This window comes from Anthonomus grandis, chromosome 1 (genome assembly GCF_022605725.1).
Source record: "Anthonomus grandis grandis chromosome 1, icAntGran1.3, whole genome shotgun sequence".
NCBI lineage: Eukaryota > Metazoa > Arthropoda > Insecta > Coleoptera > Curculionidae > Anthonomus > Anthonomus grandis.
The window spans coordinates 6,628,405-6,645,554 of record NC_065546.1 but is presented as its reverse complement, the minus strand read 5'-3'; the positions used below and the strand labels follow the sequence as shown (position 1 = coordinate 6,645,554).

The following is a 17,150-nucleotide window of genomic DNA, read 5'->3' as shown; positions in this document are numbered from 1 at the left end:
GTTCGTTAAATAAAAGGCCAAAAAACTGAATTTAACCCTTTAGTCTAAAAATGGTAGCAGATTATTTAATTATCACGAAAGATTACACTAGGTAAGGTTACAAAGAAATAAACTATACTTATTACTTAAAATCTGATTACATAAAAACAAAATGAACGCCCGCGGTAAACCTACCAATAAAGTAATAAAGAACCACGTGGTCGTGCCGAAAATACCGTTCTCAGACTTAAAACTCAACTTGAACTGAACTGCTTCCCAAAAACGATCCTATACACCATTATGCCTCGCGGAAATACAAATACCGAGAAACCTTATGAGAAGCATCGCGCGAGGACCCAAATCACAATAACAATAATACAAACAAAAGATATTGCGGCGGCTTTGACAAGCTGCGTCATATTATTAAGGATTATCTGGACAGATGTGGGAGAAATGAGAAGATCTTCCAGAATAATTTACCCGGCATTGAATGGGCAAATTCATTTATTGCAACACATCACCATTTGTCTTTACGCTTTGCCGAGAATGTAAAGCGTGCAAGAGCGGCAGTAGATAAAACTGTTCTACGGAATTTTTTCAATAATTTGGCCAGTGAATTACGTAATGTTCCTTCAACCAATATATGGAATTTTGATGAGACAAACCTTACGGACGATCCGGGGAAAAAAAGGGTCCTTGTCAAGAAAGGTTCCAAATACCCTGAATATATTCGAAATGCTTCGAAGACATTAATATGTGTCATGTTCGCAGGAAATGCTGCTCGAGAACTGTTGCCACCATATGTGGTTTATCGAGCTACTAATATGTGGACTACATGGACAGAAAATAGGCCAAAAGGATGTCGCTATGATGCTAGTTCTTCGGATTGGTTTGATAGCAACTGACTGGCTCGAATTTCAAATGATGCCGAGATTGAAAAAATTAGAAGGAAATACAGTGCTAATATGTGACAACCTTTCTTCTCATTTGACAGTTCATTCCCTTAAATTGTGTCCTCAAAATCAATTAAGTTTAGTTTGTTTGCCGGCAAATAGTACCCACCTAACACAGCCTTTGGATGTGGCATTTTGTCGTCCAATCAAAATAGCTTGGCGCAAAGTATTATTAGAATGGAAAAGCACTGAAGATGGTATTAGAAACACAAACATTCAGAAACAAAATTTTCCTCCACTCTTATCAAAAATGATGAATATGATTGAGCCAACCATCAAAGATAACTTGCTTTCCGGTTTTCGCAAATTCGGAATATTTCCTTTAAATATTGAGGAGGTTTTAACCCGCATTCCTTCAACCTCACATAATAAAAGTATGATAGAATCTTCTTTCCTTAAAATACTGGACACAAGAAGAACTTTGTGTACGATTACAAAAAATAATCGTAGAAAAAAAATTAATATTCCTCCAGGCAAGAGTGTGTGCGCTGAGAATAAAATAGAAAAAGAAGCAATAGAACAAGAAGATTTTATTACACAAGGCACCCAGCAGAGAGTGGATATACTTCATTTTAATGACAATTCATCAGATGATATAAACTTTGAAGAGCTCGAGAAAGAACATGAAATCGAAAATGAGTTTATAAATTTTGTTGAAGGAATAGACCCTCAAAAAAAAAATAATTTCGATATGGTTGTAAAGGAAGTAGGGCGTTTTGTTGTATTTGTTTATGAAGGACAACTTTACCCCGGGCAAATCCTTTCTTTTACCAGAGAGGATGTCCGAATTAAATCTATGCAGAAGTCGCTAAAGATGTGGAAATGGCCCTCAAAGCCGGACGAGCTTACTTATTCATGGTCTGATGTTCGGGGATCTATTAAACCTCCTAAACAAGTTACAAAAAGAGGCATCTTCTCTGTGCCTGAGCTCGCCTGCTGGTATAGTGACTAAATATATACTTTAATTATTAACCTAATGCCTTACCTATTATATGTGTTTTCTTTCCTATTTTTAGAATCTATTTTTAATTTTTGTAGTTTTGCATTTATTTTTTAATTAAATAACACTTTTTGTAATATTTAAGAAACATTTGCATTCCTTATATTAAAAACCTCAAAAACTTTAATTTTTTTAAATTTTTACATCCCTCTTTTTACTCGCCGGGGATAAGGAAATAAAACATAAGGTTAACTTTGCTCCAACGTATAAAATGTAAGAGTTTTGCCTACATATTTAGGGTGGGGCAAAATAACCCCGGGCTATGGGCGAGTTTGCTCCACTTTTCAAACTAAAAAAAAAACAAGGTAATCGATATTTTTACGCACAAATCTTCAAAATAGTAATTCTTTAAGATGTTTCTTGTATGTAGAATGCAACTAGAGTAAAGAAATTTCGTAATTTTGTAATAATTTTAGCAATTTTTAAATTTATCTTCAAAAAGAGGAGCAAAGTCACCTCGTTTTACGGTATATTACTGATATAATTTACAATATGTTACATAGGTAATTCTAGATTTAATTACATTTGTCTTAATATCTACACTAAACCTAGATATGAATATCTGTATGTGCAGTTATAATCACTATATAGATTTAAACATTCTAAAATTAGTAGCTAATTTAACTAAAATCAGTAAATGTTTGAGTGAGAAGAAAAAAACTGGTTTAAATATATTTAGTATAAAAATACAACTACAGTAGGACCAGAAACAAATGTAAATTTTCATTTAACTATGAAATGTAAACATTGTTGCTTAAAAATATTTTTTCTATGTATGTTCCTAATATTAACAGGCAGCAAGTTGTAGAACTTAGGGGCTAGGTAATTAAAGAATCTTAAATTAATATTAGAATTACTGCTTGGTATAACAAGATGTGTATTGGCGTTATTTCTAGTTCTATGGTTGTGATTAACTGTTGCAACAGAGGATGGCTTGGCATAAATAAGCCGGCACACAGAATAAATATACACAGTTCTAATATTTGGAACATCTTCAGAATACAAGAGAGATGTGGAGTACCTTTTGTTCTTCTTTAAGATAACTTTAATAATATAGTTCTGAACTACGTTTAGTTTTTTAAGGGAATTATCGTACAGACCACCCCAGATTTAGTTATATTTAAAGTTAGTTTGAATGTTTGTAACCAACATAAAATCTTTGTGAGTCCTTCCTCGGTCAAAGCTTTAACATCATGCCACGAAGATCCCCTGAACAGGATAACGGTGTCATCAGCGTACGATATAATAGTGACGTTTTTTATTTTTAGTTCAGTTAAAGAGTTTATGTAGGCTATGAAGAGCAAATGACCGAGTACGGTACCTTGAGAACTGAACTTTAACAGGATCACTTTGAATTTTATCAATCTTGACCATCCTATCACTCAAGTAACTAGAAAACACTTCCAAGGCGATCCCACGTACCCCATAGGAATTTAGAACATTGAGAAGTGTTGAGTGAGGCACCGTATCGAACGCTTTGGCGAGGTCTAGCAAAACGACTAAACAGTTTGCTCCAGTATCCAGACAATTTGTTACATTAATTAATCTTTTAAAATTTAAAAAAGGCTGCTGTTTATGTTTTAGATAGGAACATATTAAGGAAAGAAATGAACCTCATTTTATCATTTTTGACAACATTTTATTATTTTGCACATCACATTGAAAGTAAATTACATATAGATACAATTTATGTAAGTATACAAATTAGTATTCTTAATCGGTTAATAGTTTTAAGACTCAAATTTAGAGTAAAACCTGATATAAAAAAGTTGATTTTTATAAACAAATCTATCATTAAAGGTTATAACTACATGAACAAAAAAGTAGATTTTTTTACAAAAAAGTAGAAATATTTATGGATGCCAAAGGTTTGTCAAAACATTTTGTATGCAAAATATACACAAAAAAATCCACTTTAAATTAGTTTGAGAATCGTTTTCCGATTGTCAAGTAGTAAATTTAGACTAAAATTACTAGTTCAGACATTATAAATGTATACCAATATGAAAAAAATGCACAATTTATGTATTAAGTATTAGGTTTATGTAATATTTTTAAAATATCGGTTATTTTTTCACTGGATCCTTAAGGGACTTTTTCTCTCTAAAGTTTTCAATGTTGGCGTACAAATTCCCTTTTCATGTATTTATTTAAATATTTCAAATAGGTACAAATATAACTAAAAAAAAACGATGTGTGCATAATGTAGTATTAAAGTGTGATTCTAAAAATGTTTTCTTAAACTAAAGTAACGAACATGTTAGATTTTATATAAAGAGCAACAATGTAAAATAACATGAATAAATATTAATAAAAAATTATTTTATCTCAACTAGATATAGGTACATACCATATGTTCAATTATAAGTATGGTGATTACAATATCATTTGATGAAGTCGAAATACATATTTTTTTTCTAACACAGTCCAGAAGTAGTGAGTGCTTTCTACGGAAATTCTTTTTTTGTTTCAAGTAGTGTGATTTATTAAATAATTAAATAATTGATCATCTTTCTCTACGATATTCCAGCTTTCACGATTTTTATCTCCAAGCCTTTTCTTAACGTCAACCTCTAGTATCATTGGCAAACGTTTTTTTATTATTTTTTGTACCATTAAAAAGAAATAAATTGAGAATGGCAAAATATTTTTTCCAGTTTGGATCAACGGATCAATAGAAAGAAATATTGAACTGTACTTGTATTGCTTCTATATAGTTTTAACTGACAGTTTCCGAAAATGATAGTATTAACTGGCAGTCAAAGCCTGAGCTCGTAGTACTTTTTTATGGAAAGTTTTAAAAAAATAACACTCCTCCTTCTTGGATATATTTACATCTTTAAAGTACATTAATACTATACTGACTAGAATAATAAATATTGTATATTAGTCAAAATATCGTTGATTAGATAACTTCTTAGCCTATATATATTTGATTGGTCCACATGACACTTCTACAACTCCATTTTAACTAAAGAAAGAAGGAACATTTTTTTCTGTTAAACACAAACCCAATCCCAATCGAATTAGGGGAGTGTAAGGCAAAATGGCATACTTTGTGTTTAAGACCGCATAATTTTTTTTCAAAAAATGTTAAACGCATTATTCTAATGTTTAAAATATTATTGGTGTATGTAAACTATATATAAAAAAGTTTAAGACTAAAAGCAGGTCATGTTCACCAGAAATAAAATATTTAACAAATACCTCAAAGTGTCAATTTGCTCACCACTGTGTAGGCAAGATAACATAGGCAGGTAGGCAAAATGGCATACATATTCATAATGACATTAAATTTCAAAACAAAAAATATGTACGGTTTAAAATGTTTATTAAACAAATGTATATAAAGTAAAACATTATTCTAAAGATCCCACTCTTTAAAAAATACATTTGCTTAAACTAATCTTTGCATGCATCACAAATAAATTGCTTGGTTTTCTTTGACACATCTGCGCAGTCAGTGTGAGCCCACATTTTGCAGAGTTGGCATTTTATCCATTGCTTCTTGGACCTCGATCTACTGAAAACTTCATTGCAGTAGATGCACGCTGGATCATCCTCGTCCTCTGATTCATTTCCAAAAGGTTCAAGTTCTTCATCTGAATCATGAAAAACTTGTTTGGTAATCCGGGCTCGATTACTTTTTCTGACTTCTCTTTCTCTTTTTTTTATTTCGAATTCTTTTAACTTGTTAATAAATGGAGAAATTGTTAAGACACTTTGAGACTCCTTTCTTGATTTTTTTTATTGCTATCTTAGCTACAGGTTTGGGGTGTATTTCTTCTATTTCGTATTTCTGTATTTCTATCTATTTTCGATATATTTGCCATTTTATTTCCGTTATTATTCGAAGTAGGGACCTTACCGAAAGTTGAACAGCCACTGTCCTTCGAGCATCCCGGTTGGTTATTGTCATCCTTATCATCATTATGTTTGTTAGGTGAATTTTTACCTGCATTTTCAATATCCGTGTTTTCGGTATCCTCAACCAGTGATGTTACTAAACTGGGGGCATGATCCGGAAAAATTTATGGATTTAGTGGGCAAATACCGGTTGCTCTAAAACCACTAAAAGCAATTCCTACAGTGGCTGCTTTATTGTACGCCTTTTCAAACAGTGAAGAAATGTGAAACATCGACACTGTCCTCACAGGATTTGCTTTTAACCAGTTCGTTACTTCTTGATCATAATAGGATCCCAGAGGTCCAAAAAATTACACATCTAGTGGTTGAAGTCTATGGGTACAATGCGCTGGTAAACAAAAACCACTACATAATTTTCTTTTGCATATTTTAGGGCACTATAATCTTTGCGACTTGTATGCACATCCAAAATTAGCAGGGCTTTATTATCGAAAGTGGGTATAACATATTGAACAAAATGTTTAATCCAGTTAAAAAATAATGGTTTTATCATATAGGCAGGTTTATTATACAATTTAAGCGTTCCTTGAGGTACACCATCATAAAGTAGTTCATTTTTTCTTTTTGGTAGGAAAAATTAGAGCTGGAGGGATATAGTTACCAATGCTGCTTACGCAAATCACAGCAGTTGTATGAAATCCGCGTTCTCCACTTGTTAGTGACCCTACTTGCTTCTTGCCTTTTTGAGCAACAATCTTTTGAGTTTTTTGGACATTGGTTATTCCACTTTCATCCATGTTTTAAATCATCGTCGGGTTTATTTTTTCCTTTTTAATTATTTTTTCCAAGTTCTGAAAATATTTTGCTACCTCTTCTTTATTGAAGGCCCGGGCCCGTGCTGCCGACGTTGCTTCTGGCTTTCTGAGCGATATTGTTGGATGTCTTGACATAAAATCATAAAACCACTCTCTGGCTAGCTATTTTTTTCACTTTCTTAAACTGGTGTGGCATACCACTGCGATCAGCAAGCTCGTATGCAACCGTACGGAGCTCTTTTTGTGTTAACCCAAAAAATGTTGACTCTAAATCCAAAATGTGCTCTAATAAAGCCTTTTCCATTTCTTCATTTAAGGATTTTCTAAATCTTCCCAGACTTTTCTTCCCTTCACGAGCGTACAAATTATTGTTATTATAATGCCTTCGCAGGGTTGCCTGTGGAACATTGAACGCCTTAGAAGCCCTTAACCAACCCATTCTTTTTTCTCGAACTCCCTCAATTGCCTTTTGCATGTCTGCCGTTGACCAGGATTGGCGATTAGATTTTCTGGAGTAGTTAGACACCATTCTAAAACAAAATTCCTGTATTAATGAATAATCAGCGGCATATTCACACTGAAAGGCAAAACGACATACAGTTATTACGACATGTTATTTTGCCTTCCAAAGGGATATGTCATTTTGTCTCTTGGTAACATTTTTAAAATTATTTCATTAAAATCTATTAAAAAACTACTTCACTGCATTAAATACAACCCTATAATGGTTGCAAAACTATATGCAAATGTGAACAGTTTTATTTATATTTAGCCAAAAAGCGACAAAAACGTAATAACATACCTTAATCTTTTCTACCTGCTCCAACACGTGTAAACAAAAACTTTTTTTGACAAGCACTACAACCCTGTTTGATGGCCGGATCATTATTAATAGTCGCATCCGCGAGTAAGCTTATAGTAATTGGGTATAGTGTTGCCGAATATATTTAAAAGCTCCATAGTATGGGAAAGTATGTCATTTTGCCTGATATGCCATTTTGCCTTACACTCCCCTAAATAATACATAACATGCATAATATGAATTTTAACAGTTTTGCGCTGAAGAAGTATCATTGGTGAGAAACAAACAAAGCAAATAATTTTCCGTACAGGTAATAGTTTTCCCATATTTCTTTTACTGATTCTTCTGTGCCGCAGTGGCTTTCATAAAATAGGAAATTATATCAATAGGCAGTGGGAAAACGATAGTTGAGTTTTTCTCAGTTGAAATCGTGTTCAACGTCTAAAAATAATAATCGCATTAGAACCAATCATCAAATAATTACAGAAATAAACGCACCTGTAGGTAGCGCAATTGAAGGGCGGCAGGAGAGTCACCGATGACTTCCGAAGCTTCACGCAGAGCCCTTGAAGCTTTTTGTTCACCTTCGGCCGCGATTACTTTAGCGCGGGCTTCACGTGCTGCTTCAGCTTCGGCCGCCATGGCCCTTTGAAGTTGTACAGGTAAACGGACGTCTTTTCTATAAAATAATACAATGATATTACTTTAAGGTAAGGATAATTTATGGTGTATAGCTTAGATAACAGTAATGCTATAGTTTTGATAGTATGTTAAAGCTAGGGACTTAATATTTTCTTTTGAGATTCTAATACCAACATTTTATTTTTTTCATCGCCATATTTTGGTGAGGAGTATCTCCAGTTCAGAAATTGCCCATTCTTAATGAATCACCCTGTATATAAATATTCATTCTAATTTATAGATGCAAGGTAATTATTTAACAAAGCATAATTACAGTTCTTGAAATCATAATATTCAACATAAAAAGATCGGTTTCGCACTTCAGGATCCAATAATATGTCACAGGAATATGCTAAATGATAATGATGATGATGCTGTTATTTAATAAGGGATCTATAGCTACACATTTAAATTTTTATAGTGAGAAAAGTAGAAGTCGAGAAAGGCGATATTAGGGGAACTAGGGGCAAGACGGGATCATGAGGTAAGATGGGGTACCCCGATTACATCAAAACTTAAAAGTGTGTGACCACCTTTATTGCCTAGAGTCACATGTCCGGACAATACCCGCGCTCAGTGCATCCGAGACATTCGTTCGGTGCGCGTCTGCTCGAGTTACAGCGAATTTACCATTTTGACCTTCGTTGATCTTATTTTATGGCATATTATATCGCTTGCCATAAACTGTGCAGGAAGTTAAAGTGAAACTTATTATTCCCACTGCAGTGTACCAGTACAGAAGCATCTTTTCACAAAAAAATTTGTTGGTTATATTCGCCTATAAAAGGTAAGAAAATACCTTTTGAAAAACACGTGCTTTGAGGTAAGATGGGGTATCCAAGTACCCCATCTTGCCACAATATATTTTTTCATGAAAAAATTGATTAGTTAAATATTGGTCAATTAAAATATTATTTTATTTGCAGCAGAATGGTTCGCAATTATAAAAAGAAAACAACGAGAGGAGAGTGGTCCAAGGAAAGCATGAAACAAGCGATTGAAAAAGTTTTGACCAAAGAAATGGGTTATCGTAAAGCTGCGTCGCAATACTCTGTGCCACAAACAACGTTGAAGAGACATGTCAACGCTATTAAAACCAAAGGTGAAATGAAATTGGATCTACCTTTAGGGCCAATTACAACTGCTTTCACTGAAAAGGAAGAAAATGAATTAGTCGGATATTTGAAAGAAATGGAAGATTATTTGGACTTAGCATAATAGAACTGAGAAGTTTAGCATACCAACTGGCCGTCAAAAATGGCAAGAAACATAGATTTAATGTAACAGCCAAACTCGCCGGTGTTGACTGGGTTCAAGAATTTTTAAAACGTCACAGTGATTTATCTATAAGATATCTATGAAATTTCCGTCGCAAAAATTTATAAGCTTTTGGGTGATGTTTTAGATAACTATAAACTAGGACCAGATAGGATTTATAACTGTGATGAAACGGGAGTCTCTTCGGTTTCAAAAACAAAGTCAAAGATAATTTCACGCAAGGGTAGGAAGCAAGTTGGGTCGCTATCCTCAGCTGAACGAGGACAAACAGTCGAGATTTGTATTAGCGCAGCAGGGAATTATATGCCCCCGATGCTAATCTTTCCTCGGAAACGGATGAAAGCCGAATTAATGATTAACTCGGCACCAGGAACAACTTTTCATTGCAATGCCAGTGGATGGATGACATATTGATATTTGTCTCATGGTTCAAAGCTTTCGTCCAATTCAGTGGAGCAACTAAAGACAACCCGGTTGACGGTATAGACGTTGCTAAAGAAAACGGTGTGATTATAATCTGCTTCCCACCTCACTGCACTCATCGGCTTTAGCCGTTGGATGTTTCTTTTATGAAGCCTTTGAGTGTATATTATGACCAAGCTGCAACAGCACGCAAGCACACAGCAAGCTGCTAAGATTTAATCCAGGTAGAGTTATTAGCATGTTCCAAATTAGCGAAGTTTTTGGTAAAGCTTTCATACAAGCTGCCACTATGTCTACAGCGATTAACGGATTTCGGAAATGCGGCATATGGCCATTCAACTCTGAGAACTTTACAGATGCCGATTTTCTTGCTGCAGAAACAACAAACATAAGCCTAACGGAGGATAAGCAAGTTCATTAATTACAAGCAAATGCAAATAAAGATGGTCTTCCCTCTATCATCCATAAAAAAATCAACCAAACTTAACTAAGAATGTAATTCCGGTTGCCATTCCTAGTAATCACTCAACCATAGGTTCTAGTGATGATGTTTAGCCATCTACCAGCTATCAGGCCCATACAGATCATCATCTCACATCTGCCGGCTACCAAAGCTCAGATGATGAAGATAATTATTGCCCTTTGAGTAAGCTTGCCACATTATCTCATAGTCTGTTGCATAAAACTCCAGCGGCAAGTGGGTCGCCACCTAAAAGAGTTTGCTCGAATTTTACAAAAAATGTTTGCCGTGACTTAAGTACCAGCTTTGAAAACTGTACTTCAGCTCAGATAATGCCTGTTCCTACTGTAGAAATAAAAGCCAGAAAAAAATAATTGCCGTCGAGGCAAGACGGCCATCCTTACGTCAACGTCGTATAAAAGAGAACTTGAAGATCTAAAAACTTCTAGTTCCGAAGGAAAAAAAAAGCAAAAAGTGGTTAAAAAGAAAACACAGGTCAAAAAAAAAACTAAAGGAACAAATGGTGATATTTCACACCTTCCATTTATAGGAAAATATACAGCATCGCTTTTGTTTATTCATAATGTTTTAAAGATATTTACCATTTTTCCATAAATATCTGAGAAATTTACACTTATAAAAAGTTCACGTGGAAAACAAAGGAGTTTTTGGCGACTAAAAAGGTATTATAGAACTATTCTTTGGAGGAGTTTTTACGAAATAAGTTACCCCTATTTTATTTGATTTTTTTTAGTTATATTATATTTAGATTAGGTAAAGCTTTGACAATGACTACTTTTTACCGTGAAAATAGGTACAGTGGTGTATTATAACGAAGAAAAATATTTTTTTAGCCAGTAAAGTAACTAAAATGGTGTTTTTTCAAGCTACTTTAAAAAAACCCTGGTAAAAAATTAGGCAATTTAACTGAAAATAGCTCGCTCTACCGAGAAATAAAAACCGCGGCTCGCCGAAAAGAAAAAAACCCGTAACGTAACGCTCGAAGGAATTTGGAAATTGCAATTTAAATATGCAGAGTTTCACCCTCTCGCCCTCTTTATTTTCCCCGAACTGCATTTTATTCAATAAAAGCGCCCGGCTTCAGGTTATATTATTTTACATAATATCATACGGTCCACCAACTCTTGATATTTCACATATTGCAAACAGGAAAATATATTAAAACTTTTGAGATTTTTCTGAGTATGTCTCCATACGTAACATCACAAATTTAAGCTTATTTAAACATAAAAATTGTATCTGTTGCCAATGTCTTGTTGCGGTTTTATGTTTCAACAACAAATACTATGACATAAAATCGTCATTTACATAAAACGTTCACTTACATTTCAACTCTTTCAACATTAATTCCCCATGAATCAGTAGCTTCATCTAAGAGAGCCTTCATGTGTTGAGAAATGCTTTCCCGTTCACTAAGTATTTCGTGCAGAGGTCTCTGTCCCATGATGTTCCTCAAGGTGGTTTGCGCAAGGAGACGTGTAGAGTGATGAGCATTCTCTACGTTTGCGATGGATACTGTAGCATTAGAGACTCGATAGTAAACCACAGCATCTACAGAAACTGTTACGCTGTCTTTTGTTAGAACCTAAATAAGAACATTAGTTATTCGGTGGGACTTGAAGATTTTGATAATTATTTTGTTAAGAATTAATGAATCAGCTTAACTTTCTTCTTATAGTTAAATCTTTACATCGTTTCATTGTCAAGTAATTATTTTTATTACTAATCAAGCAATCTACATGAAATTTCAAATATTTGTTAGGATGAGATATATGCTTTCACCGGAAACAAAAACTTTTTAATATTGATATTGCATAAATAGTAATTAAATTGAATACTTCAACAATAAGTCTCCATAATATTTGTTTTTGTTGAATATAGGTCAAAAATTTCGATCTTTATGAGATCATCCTCAGAACTCTAAAAAGATACATAATAAAATCATTAACTTAAAAATCATTAAACCAATTTTATAAAAACCGAGCTCTTGCTGAGCACTTTGAAAAGTTTCAACATCCATTTGATTTTGAAAAAACAGAAATTTTATCTAGACAGCAAAATTATAAAAAGAGACTCTTAAGTGAAATCAAAAAACACCCAAGTAGCATTACTAAATTAATAGAATTGAGGAAGTTGACAATCTAAGTAATGCTTATTTTAACCTAATTAGCAACATACAAGTTTAACCTGGGAACATCTCGTACACAGTCTAAGATCTAACACTATGTGAGTCCCCAGGTATATCTATCCAAAAAAGAAATATTTACAATAAACCTTATCAATGTTTTGTTTTTTCTTTTATAAAGAATTGATAAGTGGATTGGCTGCTTGAAACGATTGTCCTAATTCATCTTTCAATATAAATAGTTATAACATAACAAAGAAAAAAATTAAAATTAAAAAACTCTGGAGCACGGCAGGATCTATGAATTTCTTATATTGATTATGATATTACAGTTATTATTATTGACGAGGATGATCTACAATATATGTAGGTGTATATGCAAGTTTTTAATTTTGATATTTTCTATTGTGACCTTTTGGTTTTAAAATTTTAAAGGTTTAGAGATATTATGGAATATTTTTTTTGACCTATATCCTACAAACATAACACATAACTCTTCATAATTTACCCGAAAAAAAATGAGTTTTAAATGGATATTTTAACGTCTTCTGTTGTACTCAAGTTCTTCAACCTTTACGCTGATAAAATATTAATCTCAGCAATTTGCCAACCCAAAATCTGTTTTAAAGAATTACGTGGTCCAACTTCAACACAACTAGTAGATTTTTTAAATCTAATTTTAAGGGATAATAAGTATTTAAACAGTGGTTTCACAAAATAATAAATTTTAGAGATTCATTAATGGTGAAATATTTATCTCAGGAACTGATTTTAAACAATACTCATCATAAAACCAGAAAGAAAATGTTCATTAATCATTTATCCACTTATAATAATTGTTAATGATATTCGTTTCAATAGTGATTAAATTTTAAAAATAAATAAATAAATAATATCTTTATTTAGCAAGAAGCTACATTCAATAAGAACATAAATGAAAAATAAACTAAAAGTGTAAGTTGGCTATAACTGTATCAGGACACTCCGGTTTGTGGACTAGACTTAACCTAAACATTATTTCCTTGCTCCACTTATTAAAAGCACAGTTAATTGTTGTTTGCCTTATAATAATAAAAATAATGTCGACTCAGGTGAATCGAGTCGGTTCGGTTGCAAGCAGCCGATGACACACAGTTGGAACTTGGTTGATCTTGCTGACCAGACACATTGGTCCCCCGTGTAACACTTACAAATGCTTCGGTAGTTCCAAGAAGCTGTAACCAGTATCCCGGTTGGCCCAAAAATACCCAGTTAACAGATAAACCCAGAATCAAGATGATGATTGGAGCGGAAACAATGCATACTATAGTAAAACTTAATAAACTACATAATTAAAATAACAAACATAATTTTACTTATTCATAATAAATTTTCTCAAGAGCCCTCTGAATTGATTCAAAGTAATACAATTTTTAATGTTAGCAGGCAAGTTGTTAAATAAAATTAAACCTTTCTATAGAACTGAATTATGCATTTGGGTTGTGTTACATCTGTCGACTAGTATGAAGTCTATACGATTTCTCGTATTATAGTTATGTATATCTCCAAAAACTCTTAATTTATTACAGATATAATCGGGGAGCATCTGATGTTTTAATTTAAAAATAAACAAATAAACGTTATACAAAATTCTTTGATCTACAGACAACATATCTAGGATACCCAATATAGAGACAACAGGCGTGTAACGATTACAATTTAGAATCAGTCTCATAGCCCTATTTTGAATTCTTTCTAGTTGGTCAATTCTATACTGTGGCAAGTTAAACAATAATGTTGAACAGAACTGTAAATGAGGAAGAGCAATGGCGTTATAAAGTTTTAATTTGATGTACATTGACAAATTTTTTCCAATTCTTGTGATAAATCCAACTTTTTTTGAAAATTTTCTCATTACATAATCTGCATGAGCATGGAAATTCAGATTGGCATCGAAAATTGTTCCCAAATATTTAATTTCTTTGGAATACAAAATACTTTCCCCATTCACAGAAATCTGTATATTGCCCATGTCTATAGAACTTAATCTAGATCTCTTGCCAAATATACAAAACTTGGATTTACTTGCATTTAAACTTAGTTTATTTCTACAGAGCCAGATGAATAAGTTATTGAGTTCAACGTTCATGACCTGTTGCAGTTGATGAATGTCTTTACCCACCACATATAACATTGTATCGTCCGCAAACAACACCACATTACACCCCCGCACTACCTCCACCATATCGTTGACATACAATAAAAATAGCAAGGGGCCCAAGATCGTTCCCTGCGGCACACCATGCTTTACATTAACACTTTTAGATGAACTATTTTTGTACATGACTCGCTGAACTCTACCACTTAGATAAGATTGAAACCACTCCAATAGATTATGTTTAAGGCCTAACCGTTCTAATTTCCTAATTAACATTTCTCTACTCACGGTTTCAAACGCTCTCTTAAAATCCAAAAACACAGCAAGTACTAGATTATCAGAGTCAAGGGCCCTGAGAAAATTATCAACTATATTAATAATGACTTACATGAATGATTCTCACGGAACCCCGATTGGTTAGGCACAACTATTTTATTTATATTACAATGTTCGAGTAGCTGTTTCTTAACACATACTTCAAGGAGCTTCTCATAAATAGGTACGGTGTTAATTGGCCGAAATTCATTACACAATTTAGTGTTTTGCACTTTTGGAACAGGAACAACAGTAGAAAGTTTCCAGGCTTGCGGAAAAACCCCAATACTTAAGGATGTATTGATAATATCCAAAAGACGATCACCCACAACATAAGCAACATCGCAAAGAACCGGCTTAGATGTGCCACTCTCCCCACCACCAACGTTTTTTAGATTTTTAAGTATTTCCTTCATTTTAGTCATCGAAACTTTATTAAATTGTGTCAAGGTTTTCTGGACTGAAGGTGGTTCAATGAAATATGTTTGACCATTTGCTGCTAGTGGAATATCTGCAAGAATAAGATCAATACTATTCACGAAATAATTATTAAATCTATGTGCAATATCATCCTCCTGTGTAATGATTTCATTTTCAAACTTTATTTCATTAGGCATGTTTTGGTTTTTTCCTGGCAAAAGCGTCTTCAGATTTTTCCAGAGTTCTTTTTGATTATTTTTATTTAGATCTATGGTATTCGCAAAAATCTATCCTTTTCTACTCTTATCTTGCTTACTATGTTATTTCTTATAGCTTTATATTCATTCCAAATGTTGTCGTTATTTTCTATGGCAGCCCTTTTATATGATCGATCCCTTTCCTGCATTTGCTCCCTTATATCTTGAGTTATCCATTTTTTATCGGCATATTTCTGTTTTTGCACAATTTTAATCCTTGGGCACATACTGTCAAGAATTGTTCTAATATCTGTGACAAAAGTATTAGCTAGTAAGTCAACATCTGAACTATTTCTATTCCAATTGCATGTAAGCAGTTCTTCCTGAAGTTTCTGGCATTTATAGGTTTTAAAAGGCCTAGTATAACTTACTATATCCATTGGCTGTTCCTTCGATTGATCCATAGAAATTGATATAATAGAACGGTCACTAATTTTAGGAGTTTGATGGACTTTATGCGAAAGAGATTTGTCATTTGAAATTAAATTAAATAATCGATCAGAGTCTGACTTCTTTGGACTATTCTAGTTGGAGTCTTAATTATTTGACTAAACCCATTGGTATAAATGATACTTAATAATTTGTTACTATAAAAACTGTTTTTAAATAAATTAAAATTAAAATCCCCTAGGATAATATTGATGCCATTAAATCCACTAACTTGCTCTAAATATCCCCCAAAAAACTCTCTAAAATCAACTAAGATCCATCAAGTCTCAGTAAGGATTTTTCTTTGGTCAGTTTCGAAGCAGTGAAATATTGGTTTTATCGACATAACTTTAAAGCTTCGTGGATTTGGAATTAGTAATATTAATTTTACTTAATTAAATGATTTAATTTTTACGGAATTTTGTGAATTAAACAGATTTTCTTATTGGACATGAGCATGTTATCACTAAAGATTTGACTCATTTGACACATCATACTCCCTTCACCATTTTTTAAATTCTGCTTGTGGAAGATTAATTTTTTTTTATAACTATAAAAGAAATTCTTCAAATCTAAGCTTAGAAATGAGCAAGGTATTGACATTTAAGATCAATGCTTTAAAGTGTTGTTACAGTTTGCCTGTTGGAAATATTCTTCATACGTATTTTTATTTCGCCTTTGGAGAATTGAGCTATTAGCAGCTTTTCCTGAAGATTATTTAAAAAACTCCTTTTATACTCAAACAAAAGTTTTTCAATCGAACACAATGGCTTTCATTATAGGCGTCATCCTGCTTCAATGTATAAATAATCAGTTCAAAGCTACTCTTCTTAAAATAGAAATTCTTTACAAAAAAAAAAACACGACGTTTAGCGCCAGTCAGTCGTTTAAAACACACAAATGAATTGTGAAACTTTACACTTATTTTGTCGCTGCCGCCTCTATTTTAGCCAAGCCGAACGTTTGAGGGAAGCATTCCGTAAATCGGAATATTGCATTCAGACTATTTGAAAACTGGGTTAAACAATTCAGAAGTAATTTGGCAGTGAGATAAGATGTCGGAAGAGCACTTCGGATTTGATAAATGGAAATGGATGACATATAGGTTATTAAAGTAATGGAAAGTTGTTTGTTGGATAAAAATAAGTGAAGAAATCTTTTATTAAGCCGTGACACTCGGAAAAGAAT

At 33.1% G+C, this 17,150-nt stretch overlaps 1 protein-coding gene across 8 annotated transcripts in view; it reads right to left on the bottom strand.

Moving 5' to 3' along the window:
• Window positions 1-4,746: 4,746 nt before the first annotated feature.
• The window catches only part of LOC126738992 (band 7 protein AGAP004871), a 102,630-nt gene continuing 90,226 nt past the window's right edge, over window positions 4,747-17,150 (bottom strand). For all 8 annotated transcript variants that reach the window (XM_050444753.1, XM_050444912.1, XM_050444552.1 and 5 more), the window contains 3 exons: window positions 11,605-11,864; window positions 7,915-8,095; window positions 4,747-7,857 (listed from right to left, as the gene is read on the bottom strand). In XM_050444753.1, coding sequence (XP_050300710.1) covers window positions 7,750-7,857; window positions 7,915-8,095; window positions 11,605-11,864 — 549 coding nt within the window. In that variant the 3' untranslated portion in view covers window positions 4,747-7,749. The remainder of the gene's footprint in view (window positions 7,858-7,914; window positions 8,096-11,604; window positions 11,865-17,150) is intronic.